The sequence below is a fragment of the Urocampus carinirostris genome, chromosome 8 (genome assembly GCF_059441175.1).
Source record: "Urocampus carinirostris isolate Australia breed hairy pipefish chromosome 8, RoL_Ucar_1.0, whole genome shotgun sequence".
Taxonomy (NCBI): Eukaryota; Metazoa; Chordata; class Actinopteri; order Syngnathiformes; family Syngnathidae; genus Urocampus; species Urocampus carinirostris.
In genome coordinates, this window is record NC_142356.1 from 22,180,108 (window position 1) to 22,200,608 (window position 20,501).

The following is a 20,501-nucleotide window of genomic DNA, read 5'->3' on the forward strand; positions in this document are numbered from 1 at the left end:
GTGTGAACAAGTCTATGGTAGGCAAACTATGGCCTACAGACAACATTTGGTCCTTTTAATCTGGTCCGCCAAACAAAAATTTTAAAAACATGCAAGGGTAATCACAGTACCACTAATAAACGAATGGTTTCCATGTATCCATATTAATTTATAAACCCAAATGGTTGTGCACTAATAGAGCATTACCTGCGGTAAGATGCCAAACCATTTTTGGGTGGCATTTCCCTTTTTGGCAGGATCTTTGGTACATGACATTGGAAATCCCAAGAAGTAAGACTTGAGTCCAGACGGCCATTCCTGAAATGGGGGTATTAACGTTCCAGAATTGGAATTTGTCTACATATATATTGTTTGGAAATATTAAACTCAAGATGCAAAAGAATCCAAAGACAAAAAAAAATTAAAATCTGGAGACGGCAAATTGATAAGCAGCTTGTTCAGTCATCCTCTTGATCTTTTCTGCTAAAAATATACTGAGTCAACAAAAGCAAGAGTGCTGAGTCAGCTTTTTGGCAATTTTTGAATCTAGGGTAACCTGTCTGACTGCCTGTAAAAGATGGTGTTTATCTAAACACCATCACCATTTTTGGGGACGGACAAACACACAAAGTACAAAGGTATTTCTGGGAAAACTGCCTAGTCAGCAAAACCAAAAGTACCAAGTCAGCTTTTTGGCAGTATTCACATCTGGAGTAACCTACTTGACTGCCTGTAAAATTTTTTGATTTTTAATGTCAATCTGGCCTAGGAGAGCGAAATGTCTTTATGGAAAAAATGCTGAGTCAACAAAACCAAAATTATTGAGTCATCTTTTGGGGGCATTTTCACATCTAGGGAAACCTACCTTGACTGTATGTGAAAGATAGTTGTCTTATCTAAACTCCTTTTCTTGGGTGGACAGAAACACGAAAAGACAGACAGACCAATATACAGGCCCCCAATAACTTTTTGACATGTTGCCATATTTCAGGCTTCAAACATGAAGATAAAAAACTTAAAATATTTTCTAAGTAACAACATGTAAGACACAATTATAAAAAGAAACCAGATTTATTTTTATTAACGTTTTATACTGTACCATCAAAAAAAGAAAAAAAGTAGGCATTGCAAAAATATTGGCCCCTTTTGTACAACCCCCCTTTGATTTAACAAGGCCAAAAGTACTGAATAAGCGTTTTGGCATTTTCATGTCTAACCTATCCGACTGCCTGTGAAATATAGTGGTCATATCTAAAGCCCTACCTCCTTTTCTAGGGTGGACAGATGGAAACAGACAAAAAAATGAACAGTAGAAAGTCTGTCTTGGAAAAATGCTTTTTTTGACTGTTTTCACATCCGGGGTAACCTACCAGACTGCCTGACTTTCCCCATTTCTTGAGTGGACAGACACAAACAGACAGATACACATACTTATCCCAAACGAAAACATCACTACTCTTGCTTTTCTCGCAGGGGATTAGAAAAACAATTAGATAGGACTACATTATGTTTTCTATTTGAATTGCGAGGTATCAGATTCACGACTATCAGCAGATACTTTCCTGGCCCTTTTAAGCGTATGCAATTATGTATACAATGATAAAACCAATGCACCATTTTAGTATAAAACATTTTATTTATTTTACAAGAAGAAAGTACACAATACCTTCAAGTGATTGCTCAAATGTAGCCAGCACCAGGTACTCGTGCACACACACTTTCATTCGTGCACACACGCATACAAACGCACTTAAAACTTTTTTTTTTTTTAATAGCATCCCGTGAACGCATATTACACATCTGCCAACCGGAACATATTCACAGGTCTCTGGCACAGAACTCTCCCCAACTCTCTGTCCATACGCACCCGTCTGCTCTTCAGTGTCCTTTGATAAAATATTCTTATTCACTAAGGTCGCCCTAGTTAAAGCTACGCAGAACTACAAACATTTGTAAAGGTGTTCGAAAGTGACTCATGTATTTGGCAGGAATATTGATTTGAAAAGCAAGGTTATCATCAAGGTCACAATGGGTTTGAGTTCAATCTCTGTGCAAGAGCAACAACATCCATTCCCATTTGCACTTCAAGCGGATACAGTGGATACTCTTTAAATGATTACATATATAATAACATCTACTCTACTTTTTTTTATAACTTTTTTTTCAATCTTTAAGAAAATACAGTTTTCACAAGGCACGTCGTTAAAAGAGGTTTCCAGAACTGGTTACTGCATAAGAACTATAACACATTCTACCAAGGGCTGTTGGGGCCACACTAAGACAAATACAGACTATATTGTTCACTACCATTCAAACAATACACTGTATTTCAAAGGTCTTTTTCTTTTGAGGGGAACTGACAGTAGGTGATTTAAATCAGTCATTTAGCGCAATACATCTCTTAATATAAAGGAAATCGTTGTACTAGGGGGAAAAGATACATTTACAAAGTAACTACATAAAAGATTAATGTCACATGATAACAGTTAGATTTCTGCCTGTTTTACTTCTTAATGTTTGCCTTTCATCATTGACACAAAAAAATAACTTAACGGGTGAATTTCGGATTAAGGTTTGGAGAAAAAGAATACATCGTATTACAGCGAAAAGAATATACAAAACTCAGAATGTTGCAAGATAGAATTCATTTAGGAAAAAAGAAGATTTATCAGACTAAAGGTTAGAATAACGTTTTAAAATAATGGAGGACATAAAACAAGGAAAATTGCTTCTGAATTCATAAAACAAAAATATAATTTTACACTTTGAAAGTTATTTCTAATGGGTGTTTTTTTTTTAAGATTATAATTTTAAATAATATTCAGTGTTGTGTACAATGAGTTTTTGAGGTTATACAAGTATATAAACTCGATTTTGATGACAGTATTTTATTTTGAAAAATGACAGCATTTGCGCATATTTACTGTTTATGCGAAAATGCACGTAGAATTGTCTTTTAAACAATTGTGTACACGGCGAGATAAACCTTGGTAAATAATCACCACAAAATCCTGTTGAACTAATCTCACACGCGGCTCCCAAAAGCAATCACCTCACCAGCGCTTCTCCGTAGGGAGGTTCTGTGCAAGAGATCATCTTTTATACCAGTAAAAATGTCTTTTTAGCAAATCATATTGTTGCCACAGTCAAAAGAAAAAAAGCTCAGTAACTAGTTCAAAAATACGCACTAATTTTGAGATGCATGTGATTTACTATATTGGATTGAAACTTTTTGTAAATTTGACCACCAGGTGGTGGTAGAAAACAGACCGATCGATGTAATGTCCTTTGGGGAATTTTATGACCGTTTAAGTGACCAATTATATTGCAGACTTTCTATTTTTATGCTAGATACAAATCCAAAGCCACTATCCAGATTTCAGAAATTTAGGAAACTAGTTAATAACATTGGCTAACTCGAGTGGTGGGCCGCCAGGGCCTGCAAAGCCTTTTCTGCTGGCCTGAAAAATACCAGAATCACTTGATGTTTATTATTTTATCCATGAATACTTATAAACTAATTCCAAATTTTCCAGCGTCTTTTCTTACATTGCTTATCCTCTGGTTACGCCGATGTGTTCTTTTATTTTCAAGCATTTAACCAATCACATTTCAACACATTAGTTATTACTAGGCTTACAAATCTATCCGGAGGCCTTAATAATAAATTCTGAAGGCAGTGTCTTGTAAAATCAGTCATGGATAGAGCTGTTGGTTTATCCAATCAGATTTTCAGTATGTGGGGCCAGCGCCTGCTAGCAGGCCTTGGGAAATGTCACAGGTTTCACAAGCTATGATTGGCTAGGGGGCAGTAACGAAAGCATCACAACAAAAACGTGGGAAGAAAAAGAATCCCTGTGTTCACTTATTCTGTCGAACGGACTATTTCAACCCTAATTTGAACAAAAACGCCATTATTATGACAGGACTGGCTCAACTTTCAGCATTAACTTCGATAGCATAGAACTTCTTGATGAAACTGAAACGCACGGAATCTGCACAACAAAGTGGATGAAAGATGGATTTTGTGCGCTAATAAAAAGAATGTTTTGTGAGTAAAACGTCATATTACAATTGTGTCAAGTGATTATTGATGCTTTTTTTTACATGTGTCGCTGCTGCAGATGCAGTAAATGCTTTATAGCCATAAAATCGTTCTTGAGGAGAGTTGGGTTGATTCAACCTACTGACGGCCTAGGAGTGAAATGCACGGCCCTCCACTGGCTAACCCAAACTTATAACAATGGTATTGTGCAATGAAGTGATACTGAGTCTTTGTTTTTTTACCCTGTGGCAGCAATCATCTCACAAACGTTTTTAACCAACAAACTCAAACGAGCGCTACAGTCATTTTTAAATTCTCGACATGAATGTAAACTGTCAATGATGACAAAAAAAAGAAGTTTTTTTTGTTTCGCTTAATTTTCCTTTTTTTTTCTTGGCCCTCCTGCAGTGTTTAAAGAGAGTGCAGATAGGAGGTCGTCAAGAGTTGGTCATCATTAAATGCACCACAGAGTCCCAAAAAAACAAAACAAAAACAAACAAAGCAAACACCTGCTTGTCAAAAAAAAAAAACCCTGGCCGCCATGACAAAAAAGCGCACGATGGTCGTATTGCTGTGTCAGCGGGAAAAAAGACAAGGAGGAAACAAAATAAAACACTGTTGTCGGGAAGTCAGGGAGACGATCACGCCGCAAAGCTGCCATCGGGTCCGGTTTTCTTGAATAAAAAATCGCTCCTTGCCCGCACAACTGGCACAAAAGCTTTTAGAACAACAAATTTTGCACAAAAACACGCTTCAAGCCTGAAAGGTTCCAGCCCCCGGTGGTGATAGTTTTTTCATGTTTTTTTGGGGGGCGGGGCAACTAGAAGCTGCCATGGGGCAATACCAGTGTGGAGGGCGGGGGCACCAAATGCTGTCACGCCCCCTGCTGGTTGGAAGTGTTTTTTGGTTGATGGTTGGAGTGGATGGGAGTGAAGGGGGTCGTTGCAAGGTGGAGGGAAGCAACCTGAGCGGGAGGGCCGGGGAGGGGTTTTGGGTATTCAAGGTGGCTCACCAAGGCACAGAACACAGCAGGAGAGTTTGTTTGCCCCTGTGCTCCCTTCCACAATTGTCTTTTGTCACATGGGCCCAAGAGACCTCGGGTGCACTCCCACCAGACCGCGTCCACTAATCGGCCTTTACCCAGAAAACAACACTCTGTCCCCAGTGGTTATTAGCAAGAACATTTAGAGAAATATTTGGAGTTGGAGTACTCGAAAATAGGCTTCATTTTCAGGTTAGGCAACACAAAATTGAAAAGCCCTAGAACACAAAAAACAAAAAACTTTAAATAAGCCTTATGAGAAAGGCTTCACATTCTGAATATAATATATATGTATATTTGTATATACATGCCATGTTTGTCCTACTACAGAAAACAAAAAAATTTCCATTATCAAATATTTTTGAAAACGCGCAAGGTAGCCAGTAGGGGGCTCCAAAAAGCTACATGCAGCTCCAGAGCTGCTTGATGGTGACCGTGTGTAAAAGGACAGTGTGTAATATTTGCGCACTAGATGGAACACACAAATACTATCACTTTAGGTAGTTTTCGACAACCAATTTTCTCCACTTAAACGCAAAAAGACTTACTATCGCTTCAAAATAAAGCATCCGTAGTCTAAAACAGAAGTCTCGAGTCAAGATTTTGCTACTTTTTTTTTTAAATGGGCGGCCGTTTTTAAGGGGAGTAAAAAACGGAAGTGTAACCCATATCAGTAGTGTTGGCGAGTGTGTACTTTCAGGTTGAATACAAATTGCTCTAAAAATAATCTCCGTTTTACAGAGAATTAATGACCCAGTGTGTAATAGTTGACCACTAGATGGCACTGTGGTCTTGTGTGAAAGAAAACCAGTGCCAATGAGCACACCGTAGTAGCAAGATTCTCTGCAATTATGGCGGGACCTCTGGGTAGGGATTTCCCGATGTAAAAAATTGTGGATACTAATTTTCTTTAAGAAAATTACATTTGCATGATCCATTCATCCATTATCAGCACCGCTTATCCTCATTAGGGTCACGGGGTTGCTGGAGCCCATCCCAGTCGTCTTCGGGCAGTGGGCAGGGGACACCCTGAACTGGTTGCCAGCCAGTCGTAGGGCACACATAGACAGACAACTCGCTCACTCTCACCTAGGGACAATTTGGACCGGCAAATTAACCTGACATGCATGTTTTTAGAATGTGGGAGGAGACCAAAGTGCCCGTTGGAAATACACTTAGGCACGGGGAGAACATGCAAACTCCGCACAGGAAGGCCAGTCGCTGGATTTGATCCCATGACCTCAGAACCGTGCCGCGGTTTGTATGATAGTTAATGTATTTGTGCTTGGTATTCAAATAAAGGTTTTTCTTAACACTAGGGGGCACTAGATATTACACACTGTCCCTTTGACGTAATGACAAAAAAAATGTGTTAAATTGAACTTTTATAATACCTTGCAAAGGAATAAAATAAACAAAACAAACTGTGTGTTTAACAAAAAAAAAAATCAATTTATAGATTAATTAAAAATATCAAAATTACACAAGATAGATTCAACAATTTTATATTCAAAAATTCGTGTTTACAAGCTAAAAGTAATTATAAAACTGCATTATTCCCAGAAGAAACCAGAAAAATCTTATAATAAAAATTATTTTAAAAAACATACAAGATAGATTACTGGAAACAAAAAAGTCAAATTATATAAGAGACGCGTAAGCTCTTTTCAAGTAATAACTATAAATTGAAAATATATATTTCTTAAAATATTTCGGTAAAAAAAATTTAATAAACTGAAAACAACAATAAAAGGTTCTTTGCAAGATTAAAAAAAGTCAAATGAATTTGGTAATACCACTTGGGACCGTGTTCTTATCTTTGTTAAGGCTTTCATATTGTATTTGTGTATACATCCATACCTAGTCCGTTTTGCATATTAGATACACAAAAATCAGTATGTATGTGCACACAAAAATATACATCTATTCATATATTTATATCTTTATATACTCACTTTTTTGTCTTTTTTCAAAGAGACATGTAGGAAAATAGAATACAAAATGTAATGAGAGGAATAGACTACACTAGCGAATATATACTTTTTTTTGGGTGGGGAGGGGAAATGGGGGTATTTCAGCCTTCTGTCTTTTTCTTCCAAGGCTTCTCATGAGGGTTGTTTTTTCTTTTTCGCAACTATGACGCCTCAGGTGGCAATCAGAAGCTTCTCCTCCGTCAATAGTGACTGTCGTTAAGTAAGGAATCTTTTTCTTCTTGTTAAAAGATTGGAGTGACTTTGACAAAAAAGGCATGACTAATTGATGAGAGAGCTGCTGCAGAGAAATGCCAAATCTGTAATTGGGTGATTTGACATGGGTTGGGGGGCAAGTCTTCTCCGTTCTCTTGCATGCTATGCTACATCGCTTTGCTACTGAGCGAATAGGATTTGCAAAAAGGCCATAGTAGTCCATCCACACCATAGGTTTTTATAGCGTAGTGGTCAGTAGTGTGGAGTAAGTGGTGAGGCAACCCAACCAAACTAAATTCAAATAAAAGAAATAATTGAACTGCTCGTTTTCTCTGTCGCAGCTCAGTGACTTATCTGACCATCTGTTTTTGTCCTAAAACATTACCGAATTTTCGATAACACTAGTTGGATTTTAGGATTTAGGTGTTTTTAGATTATTAGACTACCTTCATCCAGACTATAGATGAATTTAGCTACCGTATTTCCAGACTATAAGGCGCACCTAAAAACCTCGATTTGGCCAGAATTTTAAAAGTGCGCCTTATAACCTCATGCCCCTTATATACCGCAGTGGATAAGACTGAAAATGCATAGGTGTACGTTACTACACAAGGTTTTACGTTATACTTCTGTATTTGAGCAATTTTTTATAAATTGATAATCATAGCTGGCCAGGGCAATACATTGTATGCAACGGGACTCGAACCCGGGAGTGAGGGTGCCAACAGTATAGATGATATATGAAAAGGCATTAAAGTTCACATTATCTCTCATGATCTAATTATCACACTATTGCATGATTTTGAAGGTTTTTCTTCTTCAACTCAGGTGATACAAACCACCAGCTTGTTAGCAAGCTGGCAAAAGCTTGGAATGACCTGTATTGAAGCAGAGAAACCTCAAAAACCGGGGAGGACATGCAGCCCTCGAGGACCGGTGTGCTCAGGTCTGCTCTATTGCTGTTTCATAGGTCATCCATACCACTGATGGTCTAGTAATAAAGTGTCAGCACCCCCACCTCTGGAATTCCGGATCGATTTCTGTTGCAAAATAAAGATCATTCATTCCACTACTGTATGCAAGGTTCTAGACAAATAAAAATGGTATCTGTGATTTTAGGATCAATTACATATACCCTATAGTCAGTTGCGCCTTATGTATGAAAAATGACAAAAGTCATATTTTTGGGAGTGCGACCTATAATCTGGTGCGCCTTACTTTGCGGAATATACGGTAACTTAAATTCAGCGGAGTCAATTAACAACAAAGATATAAAATGGTAGTACATAGACATAATGTAACTTTTTCAAAATACTTGCAATCTGGAGGATATTGCTAGTCCAATAAAATGCTTTTTTTTCATTTACTTTTGCAAAAAAAGACAATACACAATACAAATAAGCTAACGCTAGAAATAAAATGTCTGCAACGGTTCCCAGTTCTACAGATAATAGTCATCTGAAAAGTTGATTTGGGGCAACAATATTCATCTATTATTTTCATGTAATTTTTAAATGCCTTTTAGTTGTGCTACTAGGTTAGCGGTCCTTTATTTCTCCGCAGCTGTATTCAGGATCGCAGCAGTGTGCTAACGGTTCGACTCAACAAATGGGAAAAAACATACTTTTTTTTTTTTTTTTGAAAGTTAAGTTAGCTTCCCAATATCTTCTTTCTCATTTGTCACAAATGTATGCATTACAATGATTTTTAATTCAAATATTTTACGACTTAATAGGCTTGTTTTGATGAGCATTTGGGTTATTGGTTTTCTGGAGTTGATTGTTTTTTGTTAATTTATTTTAACTGCCTTTTTAGCTGAATACTATCACCATTTGGATGAATTTTAAAGTTATGTGTTTTGTGGAAGTATTTTAAACTATGGTTCATTTTTTAAAACACTGCTATTATTCTGAACAGAACAGGGGCTTCGGTAATGACGAGCTTGTCTATAAATACAATTTCATTGTAAAACTCAAGCAAATTTTTATGGAATTTTAGAGTGGCGCGGCACTGTTTTTTCCCAAGGTTTAATTGTTAAAACCAGGCTAACTGGTTCTCCTTCACCTCTCCGGTGCAAAGCCAAAATGTTTCCTGATTCTGGAGTGGGAACACTATGTATCTCCTGTTCACTCTCAAGCCCGTGACTATTGTCACGCTGTGTGTTGCGACAGGCAAACGAGGTCCTAGTTGTGTAAAGACTGCGGCTAATTTGCATATTATAAGGCTTCTGTCTGCGTGTTATTGCCAGGTGGAGATGACACACAGCTTTATGTCACGTTGCCTTCTGACGCACACTCCCAAGTCTTGATTAAAAAGGTAAAGTTATCCATCTCACCACAGAAGTCCACCACTGCCCATTGTGAGCCTGCAGCTATACTAGCTAAGAGTTGTTGGTCGGTTGGTTGGTTGACTTGTGGAGGTGTTGGTTTCAGGGCACAAAGGGCATGATACAACATGGTGACGTGGGGGCTCGGAAAGCTTGTGTGGTATTCATAGGACTTTTCAGACTGCTCCTTTGAGGGTTGCAGGTATGCAGTCGGGGCGACGCTGGTCCAGAGGTGAGAGGGTGCCGGCAGATTGAAGAAACCAGATAGTCTTGTCACGGGCGTCTAGCAGTGGTGTGGCTGAAGTCTGTGGGAATGTGGGGCCGTGTAGCTGGTGTCGCTGGAGCTGCTCTGAAGGCCGTAGTGGTCCTCCTCTTCTTCCTCCTCCTCGTCATCCACCTCCTCTTCCTCGGGATCGGTGATGCTCCCTACACTGTCCACCTCCACAGGGGTGAATTCTATGCCCTCGATGTCCACCTCTGTGTGCGAAACAAAAATTAAGTCAAGTCACATTTATTTGTATAGTCTTTAATCACAGAGTCTCAAAAGGTGCAATGGCTACCATAGAAATATACCCTGATCTGAAACATACATGAGAGCAAGAGAAAAAAAAAACAGCTTAAGGAAAATTACAGGGTCACACTTGGGGTAGTCTATACATATACATTATATATATATATATATATATATATATACATACATATATATATATATACATACATATATATATATATATATATATACATACATATATATATATATATATATATATATATATATATATATATATATATATATATATATATATATACGGGCAGCACGGTGACGCAGTGGTTAGCACGTGTGCGGCACAGTTCTAAGGTCTTGGGAACCTCCTGTGTGGGTTCAAATCCAGCTAGCAGACTTCCTGTGCGGAGTTTGTATGTTCTCCCCGTGCTTGCGTGGGTTTCCTCTAGGCACTCCGGTTTCCTCCCACATTCCAAAGACATGCATTTAGGTGGATTGGCCGGTCCAAATTGTCCCTAGGTGTGAATGAGCGAGTGAGTTGTCTGTCCCCGTGTGCCCTGCGATTGGCTGGCAACCGGTTCAGGGTGTCCCCTGCCCACTGCCCGGAGATGGCTGGGATGGGCTCCAGCCCCCCCGCGACCCTAATGCGGATAAGCGGTACGGCTAATGAGATGAGATGAGATATATATATATATATATATATATATATATATATATATAAATAACTTCTCATTAGCTCACTAATCTTATTCACGGTACCAGAGGCGAATGTTAGACTATGGAGAAATCCGAATGTTTTCCCGAAAGATATGAATAAACGCAAAAATGACAACAATGGAAACAACACTCTTTGGTGTGTGTCTCTGATGACAAATGGGACTTTGAAAGACATGAAATAAATACATTGTAAATTTTATGATGGTGAAAAGTTCATAGTTGAGGGGTGCGTGTTATACGCAAGTGAGCGTTATACACCAATATTGTCTTTTGTTTGAAAAATTGAAAACCTCGGCAAAAGGATTTCAAGCCAGAGTGTCATTTATTCGTGAACTTCGAACATTCTGGCAGCACACGAGGGCGAAATGGGAGCTAATTACCATGTGGTTAACCACTTAAGACCGTTGTGAGGTCCACAGGTCACGTATCAGGAAAAGGAAAACAACCAATGTGTCGGAACAAACAAGTGTGGTAAGAGTTAGTGCGGCAGGCACCTGTAAGTCACGACTAAATGCAAAAGCACATGGGGGTCAGGCTCGGACCACCCTTTTGCAAGATTTATGACTAAAGTGCTTTCGAAAAGCTGTATATCCAGTCTATTCGCGTATATAATCAGATGTTAGCTGCTCAACGGTTTATTGCAGGTTTATCAGAAAATGGAGACATTTGAGATTGGTGATACCCGCATGTCAATTACCAGAATTATAGAATTTTAAGAGAAAACATATCAATACAAAAAACACAATAAAAACAAGAAATTTGCCATATTGTGAATTTTGAGGAATCGGCTGTTGGCTTTTAAGTGAATCTTTTGGTACTTAACCCAAAAACATCTCGGTCAACAATAATTCAGATTGTGTTAAAAAGGGACCAATACACCTATTTAGAATTGTTTCAATTGTCATTGAGAACAATACAGTGAAAATTGTTTACAACGAGATTAGACTTCCCACTTGAAGATAAACAAGAAATAAAGACTAAGAAAAGAAATATAAGATAAACACAATGCCAGGATGAATACGCAAAAATATGTACAAGGTAGTGCTTGAGTTATAAGTTGTAAGCGCAATTTTCTTTCATAATATAGTACATCTTAACATCAGTCCAATGAAAAGTACTGCTATAAGACCTAGCAGTAACAAAATTCACAAATAAGTCGACGAATAAAATACCCAGTTTTCAAAACAACTGGCAAGATATTTATTTTTCACAGTCTTGTGCACTTCTTAAGGGTGTTGATGGCCCTAGGGAGGACGCTGTCTCTGAGCCTGTTTAGTCCTTCTTTTAAGGGACTTATAGTCCCAATCATAAGGCAACAGGTCAAAGAGGTGGTTGCCCGGGATGCAAGGAATCCTTGAAATTCATGTTTGCCTTTTTCCCGTTAATGAATCGATTCAAAAAGATTGATCAAACTAAATACCCGACAAAAAACATACAATTGAGTTCTTTTGTGAGTTAATGATTCAAATTCCCATCATATTGAGGTTTAGTAACTCAAGAGGTTGGGTCAGTCTCAACTCCATCAAGCATATTAATCTGAAATGTTGGGTCAAAAGACTAACCCGAAATCCCTTGTGGTGTATTCATTTTGATGGGGTTAAATCATTCCAAAAAATGTGTCTGTCAATTCTTTGCCCTGATATAATTTTCAATTAAATCATTATGTGTGACCGGAGTTCTTTTAGTGTGTTCTCATTGATATTGTACGGTTGGTCACAGCTCACACTCAATGTCAATGAGAGTATGACTGGTTTCTGTCTCCATGTACCCTTTGATTGACAGTTAAAAAGTGGATGTTGTTTAATGTGGGCTTTTACTGTCAAACTGGAATTTTCCCATTGCGTGACTGGAAGGGTAATTTTTACTCAATGCTAGTCAGCACTCCAATGGTCAGATATTCCCACTGTTTGAAAAATTGTGTCAAGGCGTCCCCTAGAGAGCATACCTTGCTCCGAGTCGGTGGAGATGGTTGAACCCATGCTGTCAGTGCGGACACGTTCCACAGATCCAGACACCGAAAGCTGCTCGAGGCGGCGTTTGAGGTAGCGGTGCTCTCTCTGCAGCTGCTCCTTCATGTTCAAAGCCTTCCGGTCCTGCTCTTCCAGCTTCTGCAAACATACACATACAAAGGCCACTAAATCAATAGACGTCGGGTCTAAGAGGAACACCAATTTGAGTCAGAAATGTAAGTCGTTTATCAAGCGTCTACTCATTAAATGTGCCAGTCAAACTAAGGTAGCAGCGACACAAACTGAATAACAGAAATACTAAATGGTTGCACTTATACTAAACTGTTTTATTTTCCAAAACCAGACCAAAACAGAAACTGGTGTTACACTCACGCAAACCAGGCCACGTCCTTAAAAATGTGTTTAACAAATGCATTTCCACACACAAAGAAGGAAGTGGCCAAATGACCAAGCAGAACAAAAAAAAATTCACTCTGCTTTCCCTCAGTGAGGGTTTCAAACTGGTACGGATCAATAAAAAAACGTGTTTATTTTATAGTTGTTGTTGTATTAAAGAGAAATGTCATACCTAAAAAGGCTCTTCAAGCGAGACTACAATGATGACAACCATTGCTACAATATTAACACAGGCACAGAATGCACAATAAACAGGAAGTGAAGGGTTAAAACTGGATTTTCCACAGACGACACAGTATTACCTCTCCCGCTGCGGGTAAACAGATCGAGCATTTTTACTTCAGTTTTTCTTTTATGCCGACATCGAAATAATATCTGGCCCAAAGTGGATTTGCAACTCATTTGTTTGAAGTCTGACTACCTTCATCATTTCCAGCAAAGGAAAAAACAAGCTCAAAGTAACTTATTTCACCGTGGGCATGGTGTTCTTGTGTACATATTTTTGGGGAAGTGTTTTCAAAAAGTAGTACTTCAAAAGATCTGTCTGTAAGACACAGCATGGCACATCCCTCAAAAGAACACCAGACCCACAGTATGATCCTTGAGGGAAGTAAAACCCAAAGTTTGGCTGACTAGGGTCCTTTAATACCTTGATGTGCATCTTGGCCCTTTTGAGCAAGCTCAGCGTGGTGTGTCTGGTGCTGTCTGGACCCAAAGGCACCAACTTCTTTAGCTGCTCCAAGTACAGCCGTAGTTTGGCACGTCTGCAAGCAAACAATTGGAGGGGCAAGTGAATAACAATTCAAAAGCAATAAATAGTGAGACGCTGTGACCTAGAAGGAGCTATGCTATTTTTTCGGTTCTTGTCTCGGCGAGAGAAAAAAAAAACATCCATGTAGCTGGAAGGACAAGTTACTAAACAATCAGGAATGATTCTCTGTGGATTCAATGATTCCAATTCAAAACTTGATGTATTTCCACCCTTGTTTCTTAACCTGTTTAGAGTTTGATTTTATAGTAGAGTGGTATTCAGCTGATGTTAACCATCTATTTAGTATTCTAATGAACAAAAATGGGTTTTAAACACCAAGTGTAATGTATTCCCTCACGTGCTTCTTATCCTGTTTTGAGTTTGATTTTATAACTAGAGTAGGATTCTTGGGTCTGAATCAAGTGATGGTCATTGTGTCAAGTCAAGTCAAGTCTCATTCATTTATATAGCCCTTAATCACAAAAATGTCTCGAAGGACTGCACAGGATTACAATTACAAAGTTGCACAATTACCTGATCTTAAACCAGCAAGCGGGCAAGGAACAACTCAAAAACCTCAGTGTGAGGAAAAAAGAGAAACCTTGAGAAAGGACCTCACATGTGGTAATCCCCCTTTCAGGATTGACCAGGGTGAATTACAATTAGCATTACTGTACACAGAATAGTAAACATTTGGTAAGATGTTGAAGATGTCCGGAAAGAGCATGACACCGAACAACGCCCCCAGCCTGTAAACTAGTCCAGAAAGTCTATGACGGCCACGACGCAGCTTCATGATCTTTTTAGTTTTCTTGATAAACCAAGAAACTATACAAACTATACAAACTGGATGTAACAACATCATTAACTAATTAAAATAGGTCTAAAGTAGGTGGTTGCTGACTGGATCATACTTGGTATCCCAATCACATCTTGGATAGTTTCACTAGTTTTGTTCCCCATTACTTTTTTTGGGCACATCTGCCCGTTTGAATCTTTGGTACAGTCCACAGACAGTATAATATAAGGGGGTGAAATAAGCTGAATTCTATGTATCAGCTTCCCTTTTTCATTATTAATTCACATTTGTCAATGCTTGCACTAGTACACATGCCAACAGCCAATAATGGTAAACAAATGTCCTGATGTTCTGACACAGGTCTAGCAAGGTCAATCCGAGAAAAAGGAATTCAAGGCACTTCCAGACAGCTCTGTTTGGACCGCGTTTATTTTAGAAACCAATCAAACGCCACAATACTTTCTGACCTCCCATTCTGGCCTTTAGGGACTGCCTCTTTGAAAAGCTTGCAACTGTTTTTGGAGAGTCTGCATATAAAAACCAGGAGCAAATGTCATTGTTGACCAACATGACAGGCATGGGAAGTTCCCCAAGTTACTGGCTGAACATGAGAGACAAACAGTGGCCTGAGAATACCTTGCATTCCTGCCAAGTCTTGCCAAGCTAAAGTTTCCTAAGTCACGGGCAAACTTGTCTGTCGATGCACAAGTGCAAGTTCAATTCCTAAACGTTGAACAGTAAAGCAGCACACGTGAACTAACTTAACTTTGTTGGACATACTGTATAAAACATTATTTTAGAAAAACAAGGGATTACTCCCTGTCAATCCTTGGTCTGTTCAAATTTGCTCACGAGGGCCTTTCAATCTTCCATTAGTCAAGCTTGTCCATGAACCACGTCTTTGTTTTCAGCACCAAAACCCCCTCCTCACCCCTCACATCCATCGTTCCTTTAGATAACTCCAACCAAATTGTAAACAAACTCCCAACAATGGACTGTCTTCAGTCCACTGACCATTGCTGCAGCCACAATAAACCTAATCAGGGAGATGAAGCTGGTAAGAGTGGCACTCCTGACACAAGCACAGCTTTTTCCCAGTTTCATCTTCAGGAAAGTTGTTGCCACCGCCATGTACACAAGCTAAGACCTTCCCAGAAACCAAGTCAGTTTATTATGACCACTTACATGATAAGCCTTTTTCAATTTAAGATAGAAATGGAATCTTGTTTAATGTCCTTTAAAAAGACTTTACCTCTCTACAGGTGCATTTAGCAGACTTTAAAAAGGGCGTGTGAAAGTTCTCTAGTTCTTTTATTTCATCTTCTCCCAAGGGGGCGGTCGCAATCCCTCTTCATCCGCAGACTCCCCCCAACCCTTTTCTACGCTTTGCCAACAGAAACACACCCTCGTCCCATCGAAAAACAAGTGTCTTCAGAGGACATGGGTGGAGGCCCCACCTCCAACCTGCCCCAGTCACAGCCACATGAAGCACTTGGACCATAGCCAGGGGGAAGCAGGCAGGAAAGAGCTGTGGGTCTGCAGCGAGGGGAGGGAGCGGGGGCTTATTGGTGTTTTTCTGGAAGGGAGCGGGGGTACGAGGATCAACGAGTGGATGACTTTCTTCCAGTTTGAAAAAAGGGCTCTTTGATTGCAGTGTGCTCAGCTGCACCAGGCAGTGCTCCATACACATCATCCAAAGGGGTAACTCGAGCCAATGGGCAAGATTCTTGCACCCCACATTTCCCCATTCTGCCTCTCTTGTAAAGAAAAACAAAAACAAGGCGTTGCCTCAAATTCTGTGCCTGACTACTCACAGAAAAATTGACTTTTTGGATAGTTTACTCATTGGAGCTCCAAACCTGTATCCTAACCGCATGATTCTGGCACGTGACAAATAAAATGTGTACTCCTTCCATTCATTATGTTCATCTACAGAGGGGCAGTCACCTACTATATTTCTATTATCCACAACAGGATTATTTTGTTCTAAACACCAATTTTAATGCCAGTTTTGACGGATTGATGCTAACCCATTGTTTGTTGCACTCTCACAGAAAAGTTGGAAAATATAATCCAGGCCATGGAAATGCAATGCTACTGGAAACTTGTACGCATCAGCGAAATAGCCCATGCTAAAAACCCTACGAGGAACCGTTTTCAACTGTGCCCAGATAAAAACTGCAGCGGTATGGTCAGGTCACAAAATCATTAGGACTGGCCAAGACCATTCTCCAGCGCACAGTCCAAAAAGGCAGAAAGAGAGGAAGACAGAAAAAGAACTGGGCTGACAAAATTAAGGAATTGCCTGGTGTCAACTTTGCCACAGCAGCAAAAACAAGTGCACTAGCTCAGACCATACCAGCATTTCTAGCCTAAGATGATACTTTTTTGTACACAGGAAAATAAGGATACAACAATATTTACCAAGACATGTCTAAAGGAGGGAATGAAAAGACAGCCTGACAGGGGTGACGGGCTCATTTGGGTTAAAATGAGTTTACCCTCTGCCAGAAGTTGAAGAATTATTAGGCATAATAAGCCTCTCTATGGGCAGTGTTTGTTTTAGGTGTAGAAGGATTTCACTTGGCTGCTTGATGCACATAAATGTTTCCATACAAGTGTTAAAATCTTCTTGGGACACATCTGTCCGCGATGGTGGTTCTTAGTACAGACTTGTATTTTTGTTCATTCTGTATGATTACAAATGAAGTGCACATTAAATAAAGCCCTAAAGGGGCCAATTTCTTATCAGCAAGTTATGGCTCATACAATTTTTACAGCTTTAAATAATATCACACGGTCCTCATCAGGAGGTCTGGCCAACCCATTCTGGTACTGTAATATAATTTATCAGTCTAAAGAAATATAAAAATGACAGAATCATTATTAAATTCAAGAACAAATGATCATTCAGAAATTTACAGGGGTCCCTGTATCATATCAATGGAGCCAAAGTGTCTATGTCTGAAAAGTTGGTTATGGAAGCCTAAAAGGTTTGCAATTGGCAAAACTTGCCCAAAAATTAGCGAAGCAGCATTTTGGCAAGCATTTTGACATGGAAGTTGGTGGGAATCCCCTTGTCTGGATTTACCCGGAGCTGTTAACCAAGGCCAATACAAGAAGTGACTAGTTGAAGTAAGTCACGACTTGAGTAGGTAGCATTCAAAGGGCTAACTTGAGCGGAAAGCAGGAGAAGCTACAGAAAAAGCCAATGTAAGACTGTAAAAGCTAAGAAGAACTGGTCAAGCGAAAGGAGCCTGAATCACAGGACTCAGCAAACTGTATTTTCCTAAAGCAGCAAACAATGACAACAACGGCTAGCGACGAGCTGTAGGCTGCAATGAAGTGGTTATGTAATGTATGGTTAGCGGGCAAGACAAGTGAATAAAAGGCTAAGAAAAGCTTGTGGGCAAAGAAGAAGTTGACAAGAATTGCAGATTTGAGGGATTTTGTAGTGATTAGGTGTAGGATCCAGATGTGAAAGGAAAGCATCTTTTATACAAGAAAACTTCACAAAATTGTCCTTCCGACATGGATACATGCTTGCGGCTCGTTGTCCAGCTAATCTTCCATTTATTGCCGTTCTCTTGTCTTTTTTGCTTTCACTTTTGGACACATGTGTGGCCAAAAACACTTACAGTAGGGACGAACTTATTCGGTTGGGTGGGCGTCTAAATTTCGACTTTTCGGGCACTTTTTATAACGCCTATGATATACCGAGCGAACTTCAAAGAGACCCGGCATCCTTGTGGACAGCTATTCCTCTTAATAAACGACGGCGGCGGCCCCGTAAAGAAAGGAAACAGAAACGTGGTTGCCGTGCAGGTAGATGTGTGAAGCGTGTGAAGTCCAAGCAGCAAGATGGACGCGAGGATGGACGCGAGGATGTAACTAATTCCACCATTCATTCCTCGCCGGACAACCGACGCTTTAAACTCAGCGCTCACGAACGGCCACAACGCCGGGAGCTTTTGAAGATCTCGACAAGGACTACAAAGAGTTCAGCTAAGTCAAATGATTCAGCAAAGCTGAAATTTGGTCTGTTAAATATTAGATCGCTTGCTCCAAAAGCTTTACTTGTTGATAACATTATTCGTGATTATAAACTTAACTGTATGGGTCTTTGTGAAACGTGGTTACGCCCGGATGAGCACTTAGCGCTAAATTATGCCTCTCCCCCAGACTACGAGAGTAGTCATATAGCACGCACGCTGAAAAGGGGTGGTGGTGTTGCGCTAATCTCTGAAAAATCGCTCAAATTTAATACACGTACCTCTAATAATTACAAAACGTTTGAGGCTCTTGTGATGCGGTCCCCTCAATTGTCAATTGATGTAATAACTATCTATCGTGCACCTGGGCCATACACAACTTTCTTAGACGAATTTGCTGAACTTTTGTCTGAACTAGTAATCTATGCAGACAAAATTATAATTATGGGAGACTTTAACATTCATATGAACTCCCCACACAGTTCACTTACTATTGCGTTTAGTTCTCTAATTGATGCATTTGGTTTTACTCAACTGGTTGACTTGCCAACCCATAAAAATGGGAACACGCTAGACTTGATTCTGACTCGAGGAGTTTTAACCTCAAACATTATGGTGCTACCATGTACTACTGTTATCTCTGATCATTATTTAGTGACATTTGAGGTGCTAACTAAATGTAGAGTTAATAAAGCTGAGGGATTTAGCGGACGCAATATAAGCACTGGCACAGTTTCTGAGCTCTTTGAACTCCTTCCTGGAGCAGTTGCGTCCTTTCCTAAATACAATGGCTCGATTGACTCACTCATGAATGAGTTCAATACCACCCTGACTAGTGTGCTGGATTCAATAGCGCCCATAAAACTAAAATCACGTCCTAAAAGACGCACACCTTGGTTTACTGATGAAACTAGAACCCTTAAAAAAGAATGCAGGAAATGGGAGAGAAAATGGCGCGCTACCAAGCTTGAGGTTTTCCATCAAACCTGGTGTGACAGCTTGTTAAAGTATAAAGCGGCCCTTGCCTCTGCAAAATCGGCCTACCTTTCGAAGGTGATTGCGTCTCAAAAGAACAACCCCAAAGCCCTTTTTGACACTGTAGCATCGCTTACAAGGCAACAGCCTATCGCAGACAGTTCGACACACTCTGCTCAGGACTTAATGGTCTTCTTCACTAAGAAGATTCAATGCATACAGGAAGAAATTGCAAAAGATATTGTTAGTACCACACCTATTAAAGGACTGAAATTTACAGATGCACGACAGGGTGGCTGCCCTGGGAAAATGGCCGGTTTTAGTGAACTGTCACTTGATGATCTCAAACAAGTGGTGAATGCGGCCAAACCGACAACTTGCCAGTTCGACCCGCTCCAAGGTTCACTTATTAAAAGTCTTTTTAGCGTCCTTGGGCCTTCAGTTCTAAATATTATAAATACATCACTCTCCTCAGGTGTAGTTCCAGCAGCTTTTAAGTCCGCCGTTATTAAACCCACACTGAAACGACCCAACCTTGATCCAGAAATATTAAGTAATTACAGACCTGTGTCAAACCTACCTTTCCTCTCTAAAGTACTCGAAAGAGTAGTGGCACAGCAGCTGAATGCTTTCATATCCGAGAATAACCTTTTTGAATCCATGCAATCAGGATTCAGGGCTAACCACTCTACTGAGACAGCTCTGATCAAGGTAACAAATGATCTCCTAATGTCAATGGATTCTGGCGCTTCATCACTTTTGCTGCTGCTGGATCTTAGTGCTGCTTTTGACACAGTGCGCCACAATATCCTACTAGA

The 20,501-nt window shown here is 39.7% G+C and overlaps 1 protein-coding gene across 1 annotated transcript in view; it reads right to left on the reverse strand.

The window, feature by feature from the left end:
* Nucleotides 1-1,592: 1,592 nt before the first annotated feature.
* Nucleotides 1,593-20,501, reverse strand: part of mxd4 (MAX dimerization protein 4) — a 45,770-nt gene continuing 26,861 nt past the window's right edge. Inside the window, exons 4-6 of the mRNA XM_088341984.1 lie at nucleotides 13,816-13,930; nucleotides 12,746-12,908; nucleotides 1,593-10,055 (exon numbers count right to left, since the gene is read on the reverse strand). Of these exons, the coding sequence (XP_088198110.1) occupies nucleotides 9,862-10,055; nucleotides 12,746-12,908; nucleotides 13,816-13,930 (472 nt within the window). The 3' untranslated portion in view covers nucleotides 1,593-9,861. The remainder of the gene's footprint in view (nucleotides 10,056-12,745; nucleotides 12,909-13,815; nucleotides 13,931-20,501) is intronic.